This window comes from Calliopsis andreniformis, unplaced genomic scaffold (assembly GCF_051401765.1).
Source record: "Calliopsis andreniformis isolate RMS-2024a unplaced genomic scaffold, iyCalAndr_principal scaffold0022, whole genome shotgun sequence".
NCBI lineage: Eukaryota > Metazoa > Arthropoda > Insecta > Hymenoptera > Andrenidae > Calliopsis > Calliopsis andreniformis.
In genome coordinates this window covers 1,403,956-1,424,674 of record NW_027480432.1, presented here as the reverse complement: position 1 = coordinate 1,424,674, position 20,719 = coordinate 1,403,956, and the positions used below count along the sequence as shown (strand labels likewise).

Here is a 20,719-nt window from a genome sequence, read left to right as displayed (position 1 = left end):
AAACAATTTTATTTCGAGAAACAGCGTGACTTTTTTTCTTCGTGAATACGATAGATCAAAGCATAATGAGGAACACAAATCTTTTTTCAACTTTCCTGAATATTTTTTAGGAAATGTTAATGCTTAAATTGTATTATTTATAAGCCAGACTGTGCAAGGAACACACATGTGTACGTGTTTCGTAAATTTAATTTTGGCTTAATGTATATTTGCAAGCAATATATACATATGCAGTCCTAAATGTGTCCACACATTCCTGCAGTTACATTGTTTTCTCATTCCTTATTGTAAATATTTGTTCATCAGTATATAGATATATAATTTTCTGTAGATATAAATGTTGACAGTGAAAAGGTTCTTAAAAATATGTTACCTATTGACCTGTTCATTTCAATATGTGCACGTACTTGTGGTAGAGATATAATCACATAATTTGTTTATTTTTTTAATTGTGTGTAGTTTATATGTGCTATAGTAGTTACTATGATTATAAGAAATTTAGAAGATTTCATTTGTTAATACCCTAATAAAGTTATTTTTATTTTCAAGTGATTTTTAATGATTCTATTGCAGATGATTGTCTGAAGGTAACCATTCAGACTTGTCTATACCCTAAGCTCCTCATAAATAATTTAAAAGATTTTGAGCTTAAAGCAGAAACATGAGGGTTGTTGCACTAGTCAGTGGTGGTAAAGATTCTTGCTTTAATATGATGCAATGCATAGCTGCAGGCCACGATATTGTGGCTTTAGCAAATTTATATCCTGTTGAAAAGGGTAAAATAATAGACCTTTGAATCATTGTGTGATTAATTAATTAATAATTAATGAGAAAAATATTGTGTCTTAGTTCTTTACATGGATAATGATAGAACAAATATTTTTTAGATGAGTTAGATTCATATATGTTTCAAACTGTTGGATATCAGGGTGTTGAATATATTGCAGAAGCTATAGGCTTGCCTATATATCGTGAACCAACATTTGGTAGATCAAAAATGCAAGAAAAATATTATTATCCAACAGAGAATGATGAAGTTGAAGATCTCTTTAGGCTGTTAAGTAAAGTGAAAGTAAATACATGGTGATATATGTGTTTTTTAATGGGTACATAAATAATGAGTTTAGAATAACTTTCTTCTTTTTTAATTTCAGGAAAAAGAGAATATAGAAGCTGTTTCATCAGGAGCAATTCTGAGTGATTATCAACGAATTCGTGTGGAAAATGTGTAATTATTTAATGCAAATTTTCATGAAACATTCACAGACCAAAATTATGATCATTTTTTACTTTAATACTTGCAAGAATTTCTAACATTATAAGTTTATTTTCAGGTGTAGTCGTTTAGGTCTTGTTTCTTTATCATATTTATGGAGAAGAGATCAAGATGAATTGTTAAAAGAAATGATAGGAAGTTCAGTAAATGCAGTTATAATCAAGGTGGCAGCTTTGGGCCTTGAACCAAGGCATTTGGGTAAATCAATCTCTGAAATGCAATCTCATCTTGCCAAGATAGTAAGTAAAATGTCTTAATGATTAATTTGATGTAAAACATTAACTTCCTACAGTTTAATTCTATATTGGAAGCACTCCAAATGCAAAACAAATTTTCTATAGATTTACATTAATTGCTAAATATTTCTTTTTCATAGAAGGAAAAATATGGTGTAAATGTATGTGGAGAAGGAGGAGAGTATGAAACCTTCACATTAGATTGTCCATTATTTAGTAAAAGTATTGTCATGTATGTTGTAAGATTTATTCAAAACATATGTCTTAATGAAGATATGTTTTCTTTATATGTTAATTTTTATTTCAGAGATGAATATGAAAGTGTGGTACATTCGAACGATAATATAGCTCCCGTCGGATATCTTAATTTCAAAAAAATACACGTACAAAATAAGAACGTAAGTTGAAATCGTTTTGTATTTCCAAGTAAACATGTGTATAAATAAAAGTAAAATTTCTTAGGACGGGATAGAAAGATTAACATTACAAGAGAGATTAAAAAATGTTCCTATTAAAGTCCCTTCCGACTACATCGAAGAAATTATTGGTCCAGAATTGCATGATGGTTGTAATCTGTCAGAAGACGAAAATGATGAACGAGATTGTACAAATAGTAACTTGAAAACTTCAAATTCTGGTATTAATTTTGAGCAGTAATGTGATCTTACTTTGCTTCACAGAAAATTGATGACTCTTAAAATGTGATACAGGTCAGTTTAATCCGCCAAGTCCTATGGAAATTTTATATGAGGAAGAAGAGTATCTTGATACACCAGTAGTAAATAAGAATCAAACCGGCTGGTTCTGGTTTGGTGGTATCGCTGGGAAACATCCGGATGCAAAATCCGCGATGCGAGAAGCATTGGAGAAATTAAGCAGTAGGTAAACTTTGAGTTTTTTAAGTCAGCTTTGAGTTATTTTATCTATGTAACATCTATACGTTTAATATCTAGCAAAGATTTACAAACAAATACAAATTTTCTAGGTCTAGTCAAAAAGGAAAGTCTTCAAATATCGGATATCGTTGCCGTAACGTTATACATAAAAGATATGTCGAATTACTTATCTATAAATGAAGTTTACATCTCGTGTCTGAACAAAACGAATCCACCGGTCCGTGTATGCGTGGAGTGTCCGTTAAATGTGCATGTTGTGCTTGATGCTATAGCCTATAAAGAAACTCAAGACTGTGGTGATAAGAAAGTTCATAAACGACACACAATGCATGTTCAGAGCATAAGTCACTGGGCACCAGCGAATATTGGTCCTTACTCTCAAGCTGTTCGTGTGAGTGTACTACCGTTAAAAAAAGAATTTACGTGCGCGTCTCTGTGTGTATGTGTAGACAATATGTGTGTATGTGCGCATTCATACGCGCATGCACACACATCTGATTTACAAAAGAAACACAACAGTGTGAGGTAAACAAAATCAAGTTTTTCTAGAATGAAAATACAAAATTAAGAATTTAATAAGTAACATAACATTCAGTCGAGTATTGAATTTTTAAGGTTTTTCATGACAGATGTATAAGTCTAATGGTAGATTAATTCTTAGTTTCAATATTGTAATGTTTTTTATTACATTAAGAATTATTCCCTAATAGAACGATTAATTATTGGACAGGTGGGTGATATTATCTCCGTCGCTGGACAAATACCATTGGTGCCTGGTAGTATGACTATTCTGGATTTGAACATTAAAAGACAATGTCGTCTAACATTGAGGCATATAGATCGTATTGTTAAAGCTATGGACTCGAATACACAACTCAGGGACATTGTACAAGGTATCTGTTTTTTGACTCACCCTAGTTATATACCAGACGCACGGAAGGAATGGGAGAAACGAACAAATAATGCCATTGTGGACTATATTGTTGTACCGAACCTTCCACGTGGTGCTCGGGTTGAGTGGTGCGTTTGGGCTCATAGAGATAATAATAGGTTTGAATGTAAGTGTTACTTAACGTACACACAAAAAAAATATTACAATTTTTATTATATAAGTGTTTTTTTTTTTTTTTTTTTTAACATTTATGATTTTGTTACAGATGAAGAAACTGGAAAATGCGTAGGTAATTTCAAAGTCGCAATAAGGCGTAGGTGGAATTACGAAAATAATGTTTCTGCAATTGTGTGTTACATGTCTACCGGTATATATATTTCTATCTACTTCTACTTATCTTTTTTATAGATAAAATAAAAAAAAAATGTATTTTTTTACAGGTTCGTCCAATTCGACTGGTAATTTAGCTACGGAAACACATTTACCTTCTACAGAATTAACTGCAAGTGAACTGACAGAGGCATTCGAATATGTACTATGCAAACTCACGAAAGGATCACAAACTGCAAATCCGACTTGTAATCTGCGAATCTTCTATAAGGTCGGTAGTTCGCCACGGCCGAATTTCGTTCAAAATGTGCTTTCAAAATTTTCTACTCGAAATTTAGTTACAACTATCGTACCGGCAACGCACTTACATAATTTTAGTACCTTTTTATCCATATGTGGCATTAGACATGAGTAAAGCCTAACATGAATGTTTATGTTGTCAATTATTTATAAAAAGGAAAATTTACTGTGTCGCAAAACGATCATGGAGATTTTAGTTGCCGTTTAAATTATTTCAACTAATGATTAAACAAATTAAAGGGTAAATCGATTTTAATATGAAACACAAAAAGGCACGAACAGCTATATGAAAGTTGATCTACGATTGTAAAACTTTATATATATTCTAAATGATAATTATTTAGTGACATCGGTGCTCGAATGGTAAACATTATTTTCACCTTTTTTACTGACTGCTTAATTGGGTTTGCTCAGAATTCACTGTCAACACTTGTCCATAGTGTATTTATATATATATACAACACATGCGCGAGCGCGCATACTACTCATACACAACACACATACATACATACATACACACACACACACACACACACACACATATATTCGGCTAGTCAACGGGACATCGACATGATTTTAATAATCATTTTTGTCCTGTTAGTGTAAGTGTTCTCTACGTAATGCAAAGAAAAACGTTATGTCGTTTCATAACATGTATGCTATTGCCTCGTTTTTGCTCAAGCTACTTTTTTATTTTTCACTATTTCACAATACGTGCGGAGTGTTAAGTGTGTGATTTTAAGAAAGAATTTGAAAGCGTACACAGCCATTTTTATAGTAGCGCTCAAAGTAAAATGAATATGAAAAACGAAAGAAAAAGGGTGTTACGTGTCAGACATGTTTAGGAGAAGTCACAAACCTTATCCTGGATGCGAAGAAAATTTAGTTTGTGTCCTTCCTAATCCTAGCAAAAACAAATGAAAATGAAGTGATTATTCGAAATGTGCACTTTTCAGTAATTGTCCTATCTTTCACTTTTGAAATGCTGCCACCTCGATTTTGCTATTATTTAAACTTTGTATCTGAAGGACAGATACACGTAGCTTCGCAAAAATCTATAAAAAAAAGTATCTACTTCGTAAAAGTATCGTAAGTCCTCGGTAATCTATCGCATATAAAATTGATCAATGCTTTAGAGGCACGTCTTGTACAAAAGCCATACACCTTATGTATTAGAATACTTTTGATGGTACATAATATTCATGCAACGATATACCAAAGTTTGTACTTTACAATTTGGTCATTATTTCAACGACTTCAAATATTTTGTCGTCTTCTTTTTTCTGTACATATTGCTAAATAATGTAAAACATTCTTGCAAATGTATTATATATATGTAATTAGTTTCAAAAACAAGACAATTGATTATCACATGTGGATATTAAGGGAAAGCATGAATTTCTAATGATACGCGGAATATGGAGCATACTGTTCATTATGTGGATAATGCGTTACTATAAATATGTAAAAAAATGATATTTGCAAGCATTCAACTTTCGCAACAAAATACTATTCCGAGGATTATATTGCAAAAGAAAAATAAAGAAAATGATATATATTTTTAAGAAATTGCTACCTTCATTTACATTTTATTACATTTCCTTGTTACCTTAGGACATACATATGTATCAGTTTTTTTTGTGAGATTGTTAATTGTTTTTAAACTAAAAGTATTCGTAGAAATGGTTATTAACTTAGACTTAAACAAATAACGAATGTAAATATTTAAAAAAAACAGCACCTTATGTACATTTCAAAGAAAATGGAAAAGATCATTGTAAAATTTATATAATTCTATAAAGCAGTCTTTCTAATAGTTATTTTTTTCTTACGATTTGCAATTGATGGAGGGGTAATTTATCATGAACACAACTTATTAAAAAATAATTCTTTCATGTTAGTTTGATGTGTTTTTAAAGGGCAACTGAATTGAGAAACTGGCGGAAAACTAAAAATGATAAAGAATATATGAGTTTTTTAAAATGCTATAGTAGGATTCAAAGTGAGACTTTATATTTTAAGCTTCATATGCAGCTAATAGCCATTATTTTGTAACAAAAATGTCAATTCTTTGAATTGCTTATAATCATACAATTATATACAACCGTATCTCTTTTACACAAAAATTCGTAAGAAATGTTTTATGATAAGTGAATCACTCGAATCTTCACAATGCATACACATAGTTCCACACAAATAAAAATGTTATCTTACCAGTTGCTCTACACACACCATTCACAGTTTATACAGTTTTTTATGTTCTTAATGTCTTCGAAATTAATGGTTTCATCACGTGATGACGAGTTGGTGCGCAGAAATCACACAGATAATTTTTCCTGTCTAATATTATTCCCTTGGTCTCCACGCAACCTGCAGGCAAACATTAATAAAATTTACTTTGGTACTTTTAACGTATCGAATCCATTTATGAACATACTAAACATATTTCTCACATTTAAAAAGTTGATCCTACCTGAAATTGTTTTAGAATAAGAAATAGTTGATGAGGCATGCAAATGTGGTAACATGCAATGAATGTAAGTAGCAGAATTATATGGAATTTGTGTCAATACCTAAGTGCAGATACTTGTCACATGCGCTGCAATGTACTAGATTCGCTTCCAGGTCGAGTCTCGGGGCAGTATGACAGCGACTGCAGTGCGGGCAATAGCGACCCTTTCGCCATAGCCTTGTTATTGCATAAAGATCATGGGGGTTAGTGAATTTGGATAAGGATTTGTTATAATGCCAACATTTAGTATGAGACAACTGATATGATATTCTGAACGAAAGATGGATCGTATTTTGCATGCATGGATGAATGATTGAATATATGTATAAGTACTTTTGTATATTAGCATTAGTTGTCCTAATGTTTTTTTTACAAACAATTGTTTTGTTAATTGAGGATCCAGGAAATCGTAAAGCAAAATGAAGCCCCGTGAAAATTTGAAGGCTTGTGTTGAATACGTGTGTTCTCAATTACACTTTCACTCGTACATTATTTCAAAATAAATAAATGTGACATCTACTTACTTTGAACATGGAACGCACAATGTTGATACATAAACACGAGTATTTTTGTCACCCTTTTTGTATTCATGCTGCCATTGAGCAACACTGTTCCTATCAGAATTCACGCCTCCAGGTTCTCTTGAACCACAATTCGCGCAAACTGCACATTCTTGACAATGCCATCTTCCTTGTGGTACTCGTCGAAGGCCCACGCAATAAATATGATACCTGGAGGGTATTGAGCGTTATATAAATTTACATTTTTTTACGTTCAACAATTTTTTAAGAAAAAAGCATACCCTCTATCGCACATATCACAGAAAAGCATTTTATCTTCGTCTGCAGGATCATGACACTGAGCACATGTTTTACAATCAGTGCATTGCCATGCGTATGATTGAATGTGAGGAACCATATCTAATGTTAAATCTATACATGATGGATGAACTGCAACACAAATACTAAAATTATTACTGTAAAACTATTACTATGCAGTCGAGTTACAGATAAAATTACTACCATGTCCATTGCACGTTCCACACTGAATTAGCACTTCATTTTTACTATGTTTGTTTAATGTTTTTAAACACATTTTACACTTTAACTTTATTTCCTCTTTCTGATTTACTATCTCCATATCTACATCGTCCATTGTGGATTGAGAACCCTCGGTATCTTGTGTTCCTTCGCTAGAAGATGAACTACATAAAAAATAAACAACTATCCTTCATAAGGAACATTAAAACATAACAATGAAATTATAACACGAACCTGGAATCGTCTGAGGATGAATCGCTGTCACTATCACTCTGAGATCCCTCTGACTGACTATCGAATTTACGCTCGTTCGGCCTCATAGGGCCGTACAGAACAGTATTCAAAGGATAGTATCGCAGTTCTGCAGGTGTATATTCACGATAATAGTCGGTATATTGTCCTGGTATCAAAGCCACAGGGTAATGACCAATTTTACGTTCTGCTTCAACTTTTTGTTGCTTTTTTGGCACGTGTATTGTAAAAGTCTGTAAATCTAAACTACACTTTCTATTTTCTTTGCGAGCTTTATTCAAATTAATGTTCCAAGCTAGTGCTGACTGCACTGCCATTTCTGCTAAATCGATTCTATTTTTTTCTGCATTAGCTGCTGCTGTTAATTCTTTTTGTTTCTTGGAATGTTCTTTCACTTGCTTCTCGCGCATATGTTTTCTATATTCTTCATACTGATCAGGAAAATCACTGCACATGACATCTAAAACTTCTGAACTGCATATAGCAGTTAATCCTGGAATGAATATTAAATTTAACATAACTACTCCCCTTATAAATTAAATTCATTATCAGGGAAACAATTATTTTTGGAGATGTCCTACCCATATCACACATTGCTTCGCTAACTAGACCATTTTCTCTCAAATAGTTTCTTTCTTCCATATCTACAACTCTTCGCTTTAAGTCTGGGTATTTTCTTTTGAATGACTTTACACCAAGATACTGGGATATCTGTTCTTGTATCATGAAAGTTTCACCCTTACGGTCAAGTGGCCATTCATATTCAGCAATTTTGTCGACAGTAAATGGCCCTTCATCTGGATCAAAATTAATTTCCATCCTTCGATTCTTCACCTTCACTTTTTCTGACTCTGTGGTTGCAGTGCTAAGTACACTTCCCTGAGACTCCTCATTTACTATAGTTTCAGAAGCTGCAATGGTTACATATTGTTAAATATAAAAACATAACCAACTACAATATTATAACATGTAATTATATTTATAAATTAAGCGTTATTATTTTGAGAAAACATTACATGTATAATAATAATAATTGATTTAAAATCAGTAAGAAGTAACAACAACAAAAAATCAAATTTGTAATTAAGATTAATATTTAATACAGTCATTTATGTATTCAAAAACAAGATACTTAAAACAGAATCTTAATTATTGGAAGTTATAGCACAGACCACCATGATTTGGAAATTTTATGTAAATTAAATCTCTTTAGTTTGAAGTAATGATGCATTTTGTGTTTGATTTAAATACAACTATTTCACATTTAAGTACTTGAGAGATGTTAGGACACAAGAAAAGATCTATTTATAGATACCTTGGTTGGAGGTCTACCAATACATTTATCTTTTGATTTACTTTAGTCATATGATGACTACTGTTCCTGCTTCTTTCTTATTACTACAAAATAATATGCTTTATTTCTAAAAACTTACCATCACTTTATAAAATTTCAATTAAAAATTATTTTTATATAGTTCATATCAATGTTCATGAATTACTTAATATGAGACAGAAATATTTTTTACTTTATATACTTCAATCTATGATTATAATTGCATTGTATGTATTATATAAAAAGTACAAATGAGAAGCATAAAACAAAATACATATTAATAGACGACTTAAAACAAAATAAAAGAGCTGAATAAGAAAATTTTAGATCAATATAATTCATTCAATACCTGGTGCAGAAATATTTCTGGCTGGAGTTTGAGATCTCGAATTCGACTCTGCGCTCATCCTCGTTTCTTCATCTATTACTTGTACTGTAGACATATTCTCTGGTTTTGCCGCAGCTTCTACAGGTCGTTTCGATAGTGGCGTTAACCAGTTGGAGTGTCCTGGAGGCACTAATGTTTCTTTGCTTTCCGGTTTCGTATTTTCCACAGTTTTATCAGACTTTTCATCAGAATGTGATTTCTGTATGGCTTTCTGTGCTTTCTCAGAAACTATCTCCGTCGATTTTACATTGTCTCTAAAATCATGGGATATTGGCTTAGGCATCGTCTTCGATAATTCTAATCCAGCTTCTGCTGCTTTGGTTGCTCCCAGTTGCACATTTTTGCAATCTAAGGCTGCAATCCTGGATCCATCACTTTTATGTGTTATAGTTTTCTTGTCCATTTTATTTATAGCGTTGATTTTCGGATCCATCACTGGTTGTTTAAGAGCCTTATATAATTCTGGTGATTTCTCAAAGGAGTCTTGCTGCATTGGAGATTCATCTATCGTTATTACAGCTGTGGTAGAAGCTTCTATTGCAGTCAAGTCTTGTTCTACCCTAGGTTTTTTGATCATCTGCAGATCTGCACTATCCAATTTCCTCTTTCCTCGACCTATCACACAAGGAAACATATATTACAAAGAATGAAAACTTTAAAACATACAACAATCTATTTTAAACAATACAAACCTCGTCCTCTGCCTCTCTTAGGTGGTGCATAACTTTTCTGACTCCTACAAGTTCGTTTAGGTCTTTCATTTTCTCTAGTCTCAAAATGAGGCACTTGGGGTTGTTGCATTTGCTGTACTTCTTCCACAGACAATGGATCTCGGGACATCAACAAGTGAGGAGATGGCTGAATAGCTGGCTGAGGTAATGGATTTCTTCTAGGTCTACCTCTCTTCTTGGGTACCTTCACTTCGGGCATTCTATTGGGTGAAACTTCTTCTATGATCACAACATCTTGACTAGAGTTAGAGTTTTCATTCACGATGATTAACTCTGGTCGATGTTCAATTATCTCACAGTCAGAATTTATTGGAGAACCAGTCGTGTTTTTGGTCAACATGTCCTTAAGTTTTTCGTTCACTGTGCTATCCTTTGCTTTTGATGGCCTCACTTGAGTAATACTGATTTCCTGGCTTATCACGTTCATTTGCTGAAGACTGATTGCACTATTTTTAGTATCAAAAAGAAATTGCTTCTGTTCTCTGGTTACCGGTTGAATAGTAACTTCAGGCAATATCTGAGTGAGTTGTGTCTCTAATTTCGACTTCTTTGCCTCTATCGGCGCAATCGTGACATCTTTACGCTTTGGAGATGCTTCTATTACATTCTCTGCCTTTTTAGTTTGCATTTGTACTGGCTCAATCGTTAACTCTGAACGATTACTTTGTAAAATTGTCGGATGACCTGTCTTGAGAATTTTTATTGTAGAATCTTTGTGAGCAGGTTGCATAGGGTCTTTGTATCTTTGTGGAAAACTATGTAATTGATCGGAAGCTTCTTTTGGCTTGTATGCAGATTCTCCGTGATTCTCACAAGCTACAATCGTTGGATGCCCAGTTTTGGATAATTTAATCTTCATCTCTAAAGGTGATTCAGTATCACGACGTCTTTGCTGCCTTTCCTTCTTTTCAGAATCCACTATAGAACCATCTACCATTTTCAACAGCTTTATCTTCATTCCTAAACCCGCATCCATAGCTTTTGGTTCTATATCAGATGCACGTGTTAATTTATTCATGTCTTCGGATGCTTCTGTTTGTATAATAGAAGCATCACCAGTCTTCGAAAGTTTAATCTTCATTCCAAGTGGCGACTCTGTTCTCTTAGGTATTTCATGAAAAGATTTAGCTTCCTCCGGTTGTTCTTGTTCAACTACTATGGATGCATCTCCAAATTTGGACAGTTTAATTTTCATGCCTATCGACGACTCAGTCTTTTGCGCAGATTCATGATCTAGTTTCTCCACCGATTCTGGAGTGACTACAGACGCTTCTCCCGACTTTATTACCTTTATCTTCATACTATCTACAGATTTCATCATTTCGTGCACTTCTAACTTCTCTTTAGCTTCTAGTCTCTCCTTCTGTTTAACATCTTTTATTTCTTCTGAAATTTCCGAATGAACAATAGACGCGTCTCCACTTTTAGACAATTTAATTTTCATCCCGAGTGGAGACTCTGTTCTCTTTGGAATATCTGGTACTTCCAGTTTCTCTTTTATATCATCAGAGTTCTCCAAAGAAATAATAGAAGCTCCACCCTTTGTTTTGGACAGTTTTATCTTCATTCCTACAGGAGATTCAGTCCTTTTGGGAATTTCGGGTGACGTATCTGATTTGTCTTTCACTTTATTTAACTCTTTATTGTCTTCCGGCATGTCTGGAGAAACGATTGAGGCATCTCCACTCTTAGATAATTTGATTTTCATTCCTATAGGTGAATCTGTTCTCTTTGGAGAATCGTAGGAACCTTCCAATCTTTCTTTTGGTTTTAATTGTGTGTTGTCTCTATGCTCCTCTGTAAGATCTTGTCTTTCTGCTGGTATTATCGATGCATCTCCACTCTTTGAGAGCTTAATTTTCATTCCAATCGGGGATTCCGTTCTCTTAGGACTTCCCTGAACTATGTCCAACTTATCTTTATGCTTTATTTGTATATCTTTAGCATCTTGCTGCACTATAGAAGCGTCGCCGCTTTTCGATAGTTTAATTTTCATTCCTATGGGAGATTCAGTTCTTTTAACTTCTTCAAATTTATGTTTGATCTCTTTCGAATCGTCAGCAGACTCGTGCTTCTCGGAAGAAACTATAGATGCATCTCCAGATTTCGATAATTTAATCTTCATGCCAAGAGGAGATAGCGACGAAGAGCCTTCAGAGTACCACTGCCCCGCTTCCTCTATATTTTCGTTAGATATTATGGAAGGGTGGCCTCCCTTCGATAATTTCAACTTTATCTTCCCTAGTTTCTGCCCTGGACTGTCTTCAGGATTTGGCGAATTGGCAGCAGATCTAATCTTTGGACTCTTGGGTGATCTGGGTTCTCCACAGTCGGTGATCGCAGACTTGGCAATTTTTAAGATAATCCTTGGCGAGCCAACATTTTCGAAGTCGTGTTTTTCAGAATCCTTTCGAGGTGTTTCCATGATCCTTGGCTCCGACTTCTCTGATAATTTTGGAGACTCCAGCATCTTTTGATAAGCAATCAATTTAGCATCTTTTTGGATGAGGAGACTGTCTTTGGAAGTTGTTGGAGACATTGAAACTTTCGTCATATCCGTGATTGGAATTTCTATTTTAGGAGGCTCCTTCAGACGTTCTTCTAGAATCGAAACTTTGGGGATACTTTCGGATGCTTTGAAAATGTTTTGGGGTAAGGTTACAATTGCTTCAGATACTTCTTCGCTTTTAAAATCTGGTGCTTGTTGTATTTCCATGTTTTCATCCAATTTATTTTCAATTTCGGATACCTGCATATCTTTCTCGTCAACAGCTAGCTTATTGTCATTCTCTTCAAACTTCTCCATTGAATTATTCATCTTAACTTGCTCTGCAAGCTTCCGCTCACTCTCTAACTTTGCAGCTTCTGATATGATTTCAGCTTCAGAAATTGAAATTGAATCAGTTGCGATATCTTGAAGCTCTACTACCAATTCTGATGCGTCTTCACACATGTCTTCGTCGGGTACAAAAAGAGATGAAGTATCTTCCTGTTTTGATATATCATTTACAACACTTTCTACCATTTTAGGAGATAATACTAGTGGAGAATCAATAGCTTGCTCTTCAGATTCTTGAAGAAATTTAACAGCTGATTCGAGTTCGGATATTTCAGAGCTAGGCTGTGATGTTTCTGTGCCAGTTGGTGCATCATTTAAGTTCTCATTTTGACCCACATTTTGCAATAAAATACCTGAGGCTAATTCTAGTTTTGATTCGGTTTCTTCCAGATCACCTACAGATTCTAATGGGGTTTCTTCAAAGTCCATAACTAACTCATTTTCTTGCAGATCAGTAGTTGCTTCTAATTGTTTCTGTAAATCTTCCACATTATCATTTTTATCTATAGACTCACAAATCACATTTTCATTATCTATGTCATTTGCTTCAACTTTTTCAGCTTTATCATTTACAGTTTCTGTTACATTTCTGTCTGTTAAACAACTACTAATAACATCTGTTATATAGTCTGATGCTTGTGCTATGTCAGGAGCATTTGATTGTTCTAATAAGAGACTCATATCCACATCTTTTGGTAATGTTTCCTGCTCTTGAGGTTGCTGCTCTGATTTTGTTGATTTCAATGTAGAATCTTCTCCTTCTGGTATCAAATCTAAGCCTAATAGTCCTTCCAGAGAGTCTATGTTTTGTGTTGACATCGAATCTTCCATGCTTTTGTTTAAAATATCTTCATTTTGTGGTAATTTTTCAGTCAACTCTTCAATTTCTTCAGTCTCTACTAGGGGTAAATCTGCAGACTGTTGAAGAACATTTTCTATTTCATTTACCACGTTTGTTTCCGTGTTTAGAATATTTTTAAAATCAGTTGCACTACCAACATCATCCAGAATGCTCGTGACAATATCTTGTGTATTTTGGCACTGTTCTTCAGAAAATATTTCTTCTACATTAGTGGCAGTTTCTAAAATGCTTTTTAAATTGTTTTTAACTGCATCACTTGTTAAATTATCATCTATTTGTTCTTTATTTGACAATTCCTCATTTTTGCTCAATACTGCATCTTCAGCATTATCTTGGTTTGAGACATTTTCTGTATCTGTATTAGGGACAAGAGATTTTTCCACGTTTAGTGATTCTACATTAGTGTCATCCATTGCTGCAGTGTAATTTTCTTGTTTTTCTTCATCATTTGTTTCACCAGGTTCTGTCACGTTTTCACCCTCTGATTTCAGCAATTCCGTTTCTTCAGATTGTAAAGTTGCATTAATTTCCTCAGATTCTAAAGTGACATTCATTTTCTCAGATTCCAAAGTTGCATTCATATCCTCAGATTGCAAAGTTACATTCGTTTCTCCCAATGTAGTTTCTTCTTCTGTAACCTCTTCAGATAATAAAAGTTTACTATCATCTGACACTAGTGATATTAGATCTTTTTCATTAGATACAAGGTCAGAAATTTGATCCTCATTTGTGACAAAATCTTTACTTTCATCTACCTTTGTGTCTATTTCATTTTGCAATGTAGTTACTGCATCTTCCTTTAAAAGTTCTTTTGCACTCTCTTCATCATCAACCTTGGAAGAGCTTTCATCTTCCTTTAATTCATTTGTTTCTGTCTCAACTGCATGTTCACATTTTAAATCTTCCTCTTCGTTTTTGACTTTACTTTCCTTTGGAAGATTAAGATTTATATCTATATGTTTTTCAGAATCTTCTACTTTTTTTGATTCTGTACACTCTTCAGGAATATCAGTTACAATAAAAATTTCTTCATTTATTGTATCTTTAATTTGTTCTTTACTTTCAATAACATCTTCACTATTTTCCTCTAAAGAATCAATTTTGTTCACTGAATTATCTTCTGTAGTAGTAGTATCCATAGGAGCTGCATCATTTGGAATAGCTTGTGATTTTGATATGCAGTCTACAGAATTCAGATTTAATTCTACTTCCATTGGTGTTTCACTCTTAGTATCTGTTTCAGAATTCAGTGTTTTCAGTTCCTTCTCAGGTTTTTCTTGAGCTATTGATAATTCCATTGCATTAACATCTGTACATTCTATTTTTTCAGAATTTGCAGTAAGACACTGACCTTCTTTTACAGATATTAGCTGACCGGTAACTGTCTGTAAAGAGTCCTGTTGCATTTCTTCTCCTGTAGCTTCTAATTTTTCAATAGCTATTTCCTGTTTCTCTTGTGGCAGTTCTAACATATCAGCCTTAGTTTCTAATACTTCTGAACTATCTTCTGTGGGCAGAAAAGTTGACTTTTGAGATTCATTAACGCTATGATCATCTATGCTTTTTGAATGACTTTGTGTAGACTTTATTTCTAACTCATTTTCCTTTTGAGTAACATTTGTGTTATCATGTGTATCTACTGAACACGTGTCATTATCATTGATGTAATTTTCAATATTTGGAGTATTCATATGCTCTTTACTCTCTTGATTTACTTCAATTTCTTCATGTATATCTACACTTTGGTGACTTTTTTCCTTCTCTACATTCACACACTCACTTTCCTGATGTTCTTTTGTTTCTGTATCATCATTTGTAAGGTTTACTTCTTGTTTCCCATCCTGAATAGGTTTCTCATTCATCGATTCAATATGTTCTTTATTTATTTCAATATTACAGTGTTCTACTGTCTCATTTTCTTGTATTACTTCTAATTTGTCAACTTCTTTTTTACATTCTGGAACAATATTTTCAGGATTATTTATTTTACATTCAATAGGAACAATATCTTCTTTATTCTCTAAACTATCAGATAATTCCTTTACACATTTATTTTGTACAGAACAGATAGATGCATTACCTTCAATACTGTGGGTTTCAGCTTCTGCAGTTATAACAGAGACATCTTTGTTTATACATATTTTATCTGAATTTATACTGTCAGATATACTAACAATATTATTTACAATATTTTGTAATTCATAGGATTCATTTGTTTCCTTTTTGCTCTCAGAAAGAGATAAACAATTTTCATTAGAATTACCTGATATATCCACTGGTTTTTCTTCAATATCATTTATATTAGTATCTTGAGAGTCTTCTGAACTATATGCTTCACCAATAAGTTGTAAGCTTCCACAAATATTACTTTCACTATACTTTTTTTCTTGAGTTATATTAGGCATATTTACACTGTCTTCATTTTTTATAACTTCTAAAGTTGAAGTACATTCACCTACAGGAATAGTTTTATTTGTATCATTAACTTTTTCAGAGTCTTTTACATTAATGGTAGACATAGGGTATGTGACTACATTACTTTCACAATTGTCATTGTCTTCTTGTTGATTATTTGATTCAAGCTTTTCTTGCACATTATTTTCACTGCTCAACTGTGAGTTCTCTTGGTTTAACTGTTCCACATTACTGACACATACTTTTTCAGAATTGCAAATGTTTTCTAGCTCATCCAATGTGGTGTCAGACGTTTGAACTACATCAGTGTCTTCAACTTTAGAAGGTCCTTGTTCCTCAACTACACCTCTTTCTTCAGTTTCAGATTTTTCTTCTGTTACATTTTGTATTCCATCCATCTTTGACTCTGTTATAATCTGGGAAAGTGCAGCAATTTCACTTTCCAAAGTAGAATCGCTGACTGGCTCTGACTGAACACCAATAATATCATTTATATCCATGATGCTCAGAGCTTCTGTATCATAAGTTTCCAAGTCACTGTCGTCCTTGGCTTCTTTCTTTACTTCCTTCGTCGTATCTTTGGAGCCAAACAGGCCTATCTTAGGACTTCCAGACATCGTTCCGGTATTCGAGGCAATCCGCTTTAAATCTATGATAGTGGCCTCGTTTCTTCTACAGCGTACATATCCATGTGAGCACGAAATCCGCTGACACCCGCGGACAACTTATTCTTAACAACTTCCTGCTCTTTATTTCTTACTCGTTGGTACCGTATCATCGTCTTACAGAATTTGTATGCGTCGTGGCATTCAACTTTATTTATTTCCGCTTGCTACTTTATATATAACCATAAAACTTTCCTCCAACGCAACCTTGTATCGATTTTCACAAATTGAGCGCGCGAATTAGTCCTGAGAACGTTATCCGCCTAATAAAGCTAACAGTTAGCGTTTAACCTAACCTACAAGCTCGGATATTCTTTGCAGTTTTTGAAATACATTTTGTCAATTAGACGTTCACCGATACGACGCTTAACATCCAGATGTCCAGACAATGGCCCCCACTTTTATTATACCAGAAGTTTACTTCATACAGCATAGGGTATACATCGGTATTTAGATGCGAACTACGTACAGTGCTGCCATCAGTATCCAAACGTTATTTTGAGGAGGTAGAAAAATTAAAATTATATCGCGGTCATTGACTCTCGTTCTACTAAAAAACACAATTTTTTATTGCTGCATAAACATTAACTAAGTTTAATATGTACAAATTCAAGAAGTAATAATTTGAAATCGGGGAATAGTTCTAAAGAAAATATTTTCAATATAAATGGGTTATTAAAAGCGCGTATGTTTTTAATTTGTAGATTTCAACTTATCGATACATATGTACAAGACAGGTATTATCTATAAATAGATTTATATTTACAAACTTGTTTTATTATAGTTAAATTATATTTTCCTTTATAGTAAAAAACAGTTACTTTATAGGTCGTGAAATATTCTTTGTATTTCTCTTTACAGATTTAATTAATGACTGTAATTCTGCATTCGATTTCAATTTTGGTTGCTTAACTTGATTCTCCTGCAAATTAAAACAGAAATTCAAATTCAAATATATTTGAAATATAAATTTGCTTTATAGCGGCATATTAATCAAGTTGCACTTACATTAATGGGATCATCATCTGCACGTCTTTTTAATTTTTCTTTAATCAACGCCTCTGTACCCTTTGTCTTCCTGTAATGTGGATCTGTTGGATCAATATTAAAATGATGAGATGTGAATAACGCATGAAATCTTGGATCTTGCACGTTTACTTCAAATTTATCTTCCACATTTTGCTCTTGTCCATTCTTCTTTTTATTGAGACGCTTCTGTTTGGATTTTGAGATTGTAGCATTTTCTTCAATTTTCTTCATATTGAAATGCTGTTTGTCGTCGTTCTCATCCATTAAAAGCAGTTCTAATTCTGCTTTACGACGTTCTTCGCTATCATTCGGTGAAGTTAAATTATTTTTTTTATTTTCACGAGATGATTTATGTGTAGTTTCATCACTTTCACTTTCATCCGAATCCGACACTGCAGAATTTTCGGAGTTTGTAGATGCATTTTTATCTGCATTCTTTCGTTTATTTCGCTCCTCTCGTTTAGCTTTCTTTTTTTCTTTACGCTTCTCCAGATACTGCTCAAACGGCGTTAGATTCTCATCTTTCTTTAATCTTTCCTTTACTAACTTCTCAGCTTTCTCTTTTGTTCCTAACCCCCACGTAAATTCTAATTCAACATCCTTCTTTTGCTTTGCTTCTTCTTGTTCTTCTATTTCTTTTAACAAAGCTTTGTATGCTTCAATTGGATCAGCATCTTTTGCCGTCTCAGAATCATTTTTTTCTTCTTCAAATTTTTTTTCTATCTTTTTATCTGTTTCATCTTCTATCAAATAAAAAATATATTATTTGATACAACAATATCAAATGACAACAGGAATAAAAAAAATAATACCTGATTCGTCGCTTGAATCAGTAGCTAAATATGCTTGTAATTCATTTTTATTGATTTCGTCTAATTTTCCAGATTTTAATTTTTGTGCTATCTCTAATCTCTCTGGATTCGTTTCATCCCATGTTAGATCCACTTTAACTTGTTGAAGTGCAGTAGTTGTAAATTGTCTTGGTTGATATTTTGATGGCTCTGGCATTTCAGTACAGACTTCTCTAGGAGCCTGAAAGTAACCATTGAAGGTCATATATAATGAATACATTTTATAAGTTAAAAAATTGATTTATATACCTGATCAAATTCCATATCATCTGGTATAAATCTTAGGTCCAGCTTTGTTGATGTAGATTCATATTCTGTACCATCACATTCGGTATAAATTTTATTTGCTGTTTCAGCAGAATCAAAATCAACAACAGCATAATAATATTTTAATCTATTTAACTGATATTGTCTTAGTTTTTCCATATGGTACGTTGATCCTTCTTCATTCTAAAAAATTAAAATGTAATATTTATTACTACTACTATCTACTATTTTTTTATATTATTCAGCTCAAAACAAGTTGAAAATTTATACATCATCGTCCACATTATCAATGTCTCTCTCTTGACTCATCTCTATTAATTCTTTTGGACCACTAATTTCTTCCTCTTTCATCCTCTGGAGCCCAAATTCTGATGGATAAATCTGGAATTATTTTGTGATAAATGTTAATAATTTTTGATTTGTTTGTATATTATTGATTCTTACCATAACAGAACGAATGAAGCCTCCACTTGGTAAAAATGAATTGAGTAGGACCATCAAATCTACTGCACGTATTCTATCCCAATCCATATTGCATACTGCTAATCTATGTGTAATTTCATCTGTTGTCTCAGCTTCTTTATCTAATTCTCCCCAACTGTGTACAATTTCTTCTTCACCTAATCAAAACATATGTGACTTTTAGATAGAATATAATTGTAATTAATGTTATCAACATAAAATCATTATATTACCAGAAGCATCTGAGCTTTCATCATCAGAGGAACTGTCTGTGAATAAAACTCCTTCCCCTCTAGCATAATTTATACTCAAATCTTGTAATTTTTCTTTAACTTTATCTGGAAGTTTGTCTGCTTCATTTTTCCTGTTTATATGTAATTGCTTTTTACTTTCCATTAAATCTGACTTTAGCCTTTCTGTTAGATTATCTGCATCAGATTCTGATTTAAACTCACAATGTTCTTTTTCATCCAAATCATCTTCTTTTGTTCTCTTAATTCGAAGTAATTCTCCATTGCTTGAAAAATCATCATCAGATGAACTATCAGATAGATTTTCATTATTCTTATCATGCTGTAGAGAATTAATTTTTTCATTTTTAAGTGATTTACTTTCCTTAATTCCTTTTCTATGTTTTTTAGATTTTTCTTTTTTTATTAGCTGTTTAGATTTCTGTTTTTTATCTTCTTTCTCTTCTTGCTCATCTTCTTCTTCACTACTCGATAAGTCATAATATTTTTTGAGATTCTCTGCTGATGTCTGACTTATAGGTCTACCTCTTTTGTCAATAGTATACTGAACAGAAAACTTTTTATCCATAAACATACTTTGAAATCTTTTATCAATTTTTACTTTTCGTTCTCCCTTTGGGATCCTCTTAAATTTAGGATCCCTTGCAATGTGGGCAAATCGAACATCCTTTAATAATTCATCCATGCTGTAATTTATACATAAAAAATATTAATTTTATGTCATTTATCACTATAATATGTAAAGGTACATATACTACTCACATTATTTTAAAAGTATTTCAATGTAATATAAGTACACAACAAATATTTTATGTCGTAAATGTAACCTTTTGAACCGTATAAATCTCATGTGTTCCTCATGCACAGATTTCGCTTGCTGTAACTTTTATGC

General features: G+C 33.0%; 4 protein-coding genes across 9 annotated transcripts; 1 reads left to right on the top strand and 3 right to left on the bottom strand.

The window, feature by feature from the left end:
- The first annotated feature begins 635 nt into the window (after positions 1-635).
- On the top strand, positions 636-4,045 carry LOC143186636 (uncharacterized). Of its 2 annotated transcripts, XM_076390341.1 has the most exons (12): positions 636-776; positions 888-1,072; positions 1,155-1,228; positions 1,335-1,515; positions 1,653-1,744; positions 1,820-1,910; positions 1,975-2,149; positions 2,223-2,390; positions 2,498-2,799; positions 3,139-3,466; positions 3,566-3,667; positions 3,741-4,045. In XM_076390341.1, exons 1-12 carry the CDS (start codon positions 662-664, stop codon positions 4,043-4,045), a joined length of 2,118 nt encoding a protein of 705 aa, XP_076246456.1. In that variant the 5' UTR covers positions 636-661. The 2 variants fall into 2 exon arrangements, with proteins under 2 accessions (XP_076246456.1, XP_076246457.1); XM_076390342.1 differs by lacking the exons at positions 636-776; positions 888-1,072 and having other exon boundaries at positions 1,197-1,226.
- Positions 668-14,598, bottom strand: E(y)3 (PHD finger protein enhancer of yellow 3). 4 transcript variants are annotated; one of them, XM_076390338.1, is made up of 10 exons: positions 10,148-14,598; positions 9,417-10,070; positions 8,316-8,645; positions 7,717-8,227; positions 7,465-7,646; positions 7,245-7,392; positions 6,967-7,173; positions 6,504-6,619; positions 6,145-6,300; positions 668-764 (listed from the first exon to the last, which is right to left on the bottom strand). In XM_076390338.1, the coding sequence occupies exons 1-9, from the start codon at positions 14,466-14,468 to the stop codon at positions 6,185-6,187; spliced, it is 6,585 nt and encodes a 2,194-aa protein (XP_076246453.1). In that variant the 5' UTR covers positions 14,469-14,598; the 3' UTR covers positions 668-764; positions 6,145-6,184. The 4 variants fall into 4 exon arrangements, with proteins under 4 accessions (XP_076246453.1, XP_076246452.1, XP_076246454.1 ...); XM_076390337.1 differs by lacking the exon at positions 668-764 and having other exon boundaries at positions 5,922-6,300; XM_076390339.1 differs by lacking the exon at positions 668-764 and having other exon boundaries at positions 5,922-6,300; positions 7,465-7,634.
- Positions 14,486-16,919, bottom strand: LOC143186645 (uncharacterized). The gene is made up of 3 exons (XM_076390354.1): positions 15,968-16,919; positions 14,643-15,844; positions 14,486-14,560 (listed from the first exon to the last, which is right to left on the bottom strand). The coding sequence occupies exons 1-3, from the start codon at positions 16,917-16,919 to the stop codon at positions 14,486-14,488; spliced, it is 2,229 nt and encodes a 742-aa protein (XP_076246469.1).
- A 724-nt stretch (positions 16,920-17,643) lies between these two features.
- On the bottom strand, positions 17,644-20,712 carry LOC143187202 (ESF1 homolog). 2 transcript variants are annotated; one of them, XM_076391281.1, is made up of 8 exons: positions 20,590-20,712; positions 19,810-20,513; positions 19,559-19,734; positions 19,385-19,495; positions 19,097-19,297; positions 18,809-19,028; positions 17,976-18,736; positions 17,644-17,889 (listed from the first exon to the last, which is right to left on the bottom strand). In XM_076391281.1, exons 2-8 carry the CDS (start codon positions 20,510-20,512, stop codon positions 17,785-17,787), a joined length of 2,277 nt encoding a protein of 758 aa, XP_076247396.1. In that variant the 5' UTR covers position 20,513; positions 20,590-20,712; the 3' UTR covers positions 17,644-17,784. The 2 variants fall into 2 exon arrangements, with proteins under 2 accessions (XP_076247396.1, XP_076247395.1); XM_076391280.1 differs by having other exon boundaries at positions 17,976-18,739; positions 20,590-20,711.
- Positions 20,713-20,719: the final 7 nt, after the last annotated feature.

Coding starts and splice junctions, on each gene's coding strand:
- LOC143186636 (XM_076390341.1), top strand. CDS start 662: ATGAGGGTTGTTGCACTAGTCAGTGGTGGTAAAGATTCTTGCTTTAAT. Junction 1,073..1,154: donor GGCTGTTAAGTAAAGTGAAA/GTAAATACATGG, acceptor TTTTAATTTCAG/GAAAAAGAGAATATAGAAGC. Junction 1,516..1,652: donor AATCTCATCTTGCCAAGATA/GTAAGTAAAATG, acceptor TCTTTTTCATAG/AAGGAAAAATATGGTGTAAA.
- LOC143186645 (XM_076390354.1), bottom strand. CDS start 16,919: ATGTCTGGAAGTCCTAAGATAGGCCTGTTTGGCTCCAAAGATACGACG. Junction 15,845..15,967: donor TGAAACCCACAGTATTGAAG/GTAATGCATCTA, acceptor ATATTGTTCCAG/AATGTAAAAAAGAAGTTGAC. Junction 14,561..14,642: donor AAAATGAAATAGACACAAAG/GTAGATGAAAGT, acceptor TAATATCACTAG/TGTCAGATGATAGTAAACTT.
- LOC143187202 (XM_076391280.1), bottom strand. CDS start 20,512: ATGGATGAATTATTAAAGGATGTTCGATTTGCCCACATTGCAAGGGAT. Junction 19,735..19,809: donor TGAAAGCTCAGATGCTTCTG/GTAATATAATGA, acceptor TGTTTTGATTAG/GTGAAGAAGAAATTGTACAC. Junction 19,298..19,384: donor TTGATAATGTGGACGATGAT/GTATAAATTTTC, acceptor TTAATTTTTTAG/AATGAAGAAGGATCAACGTA.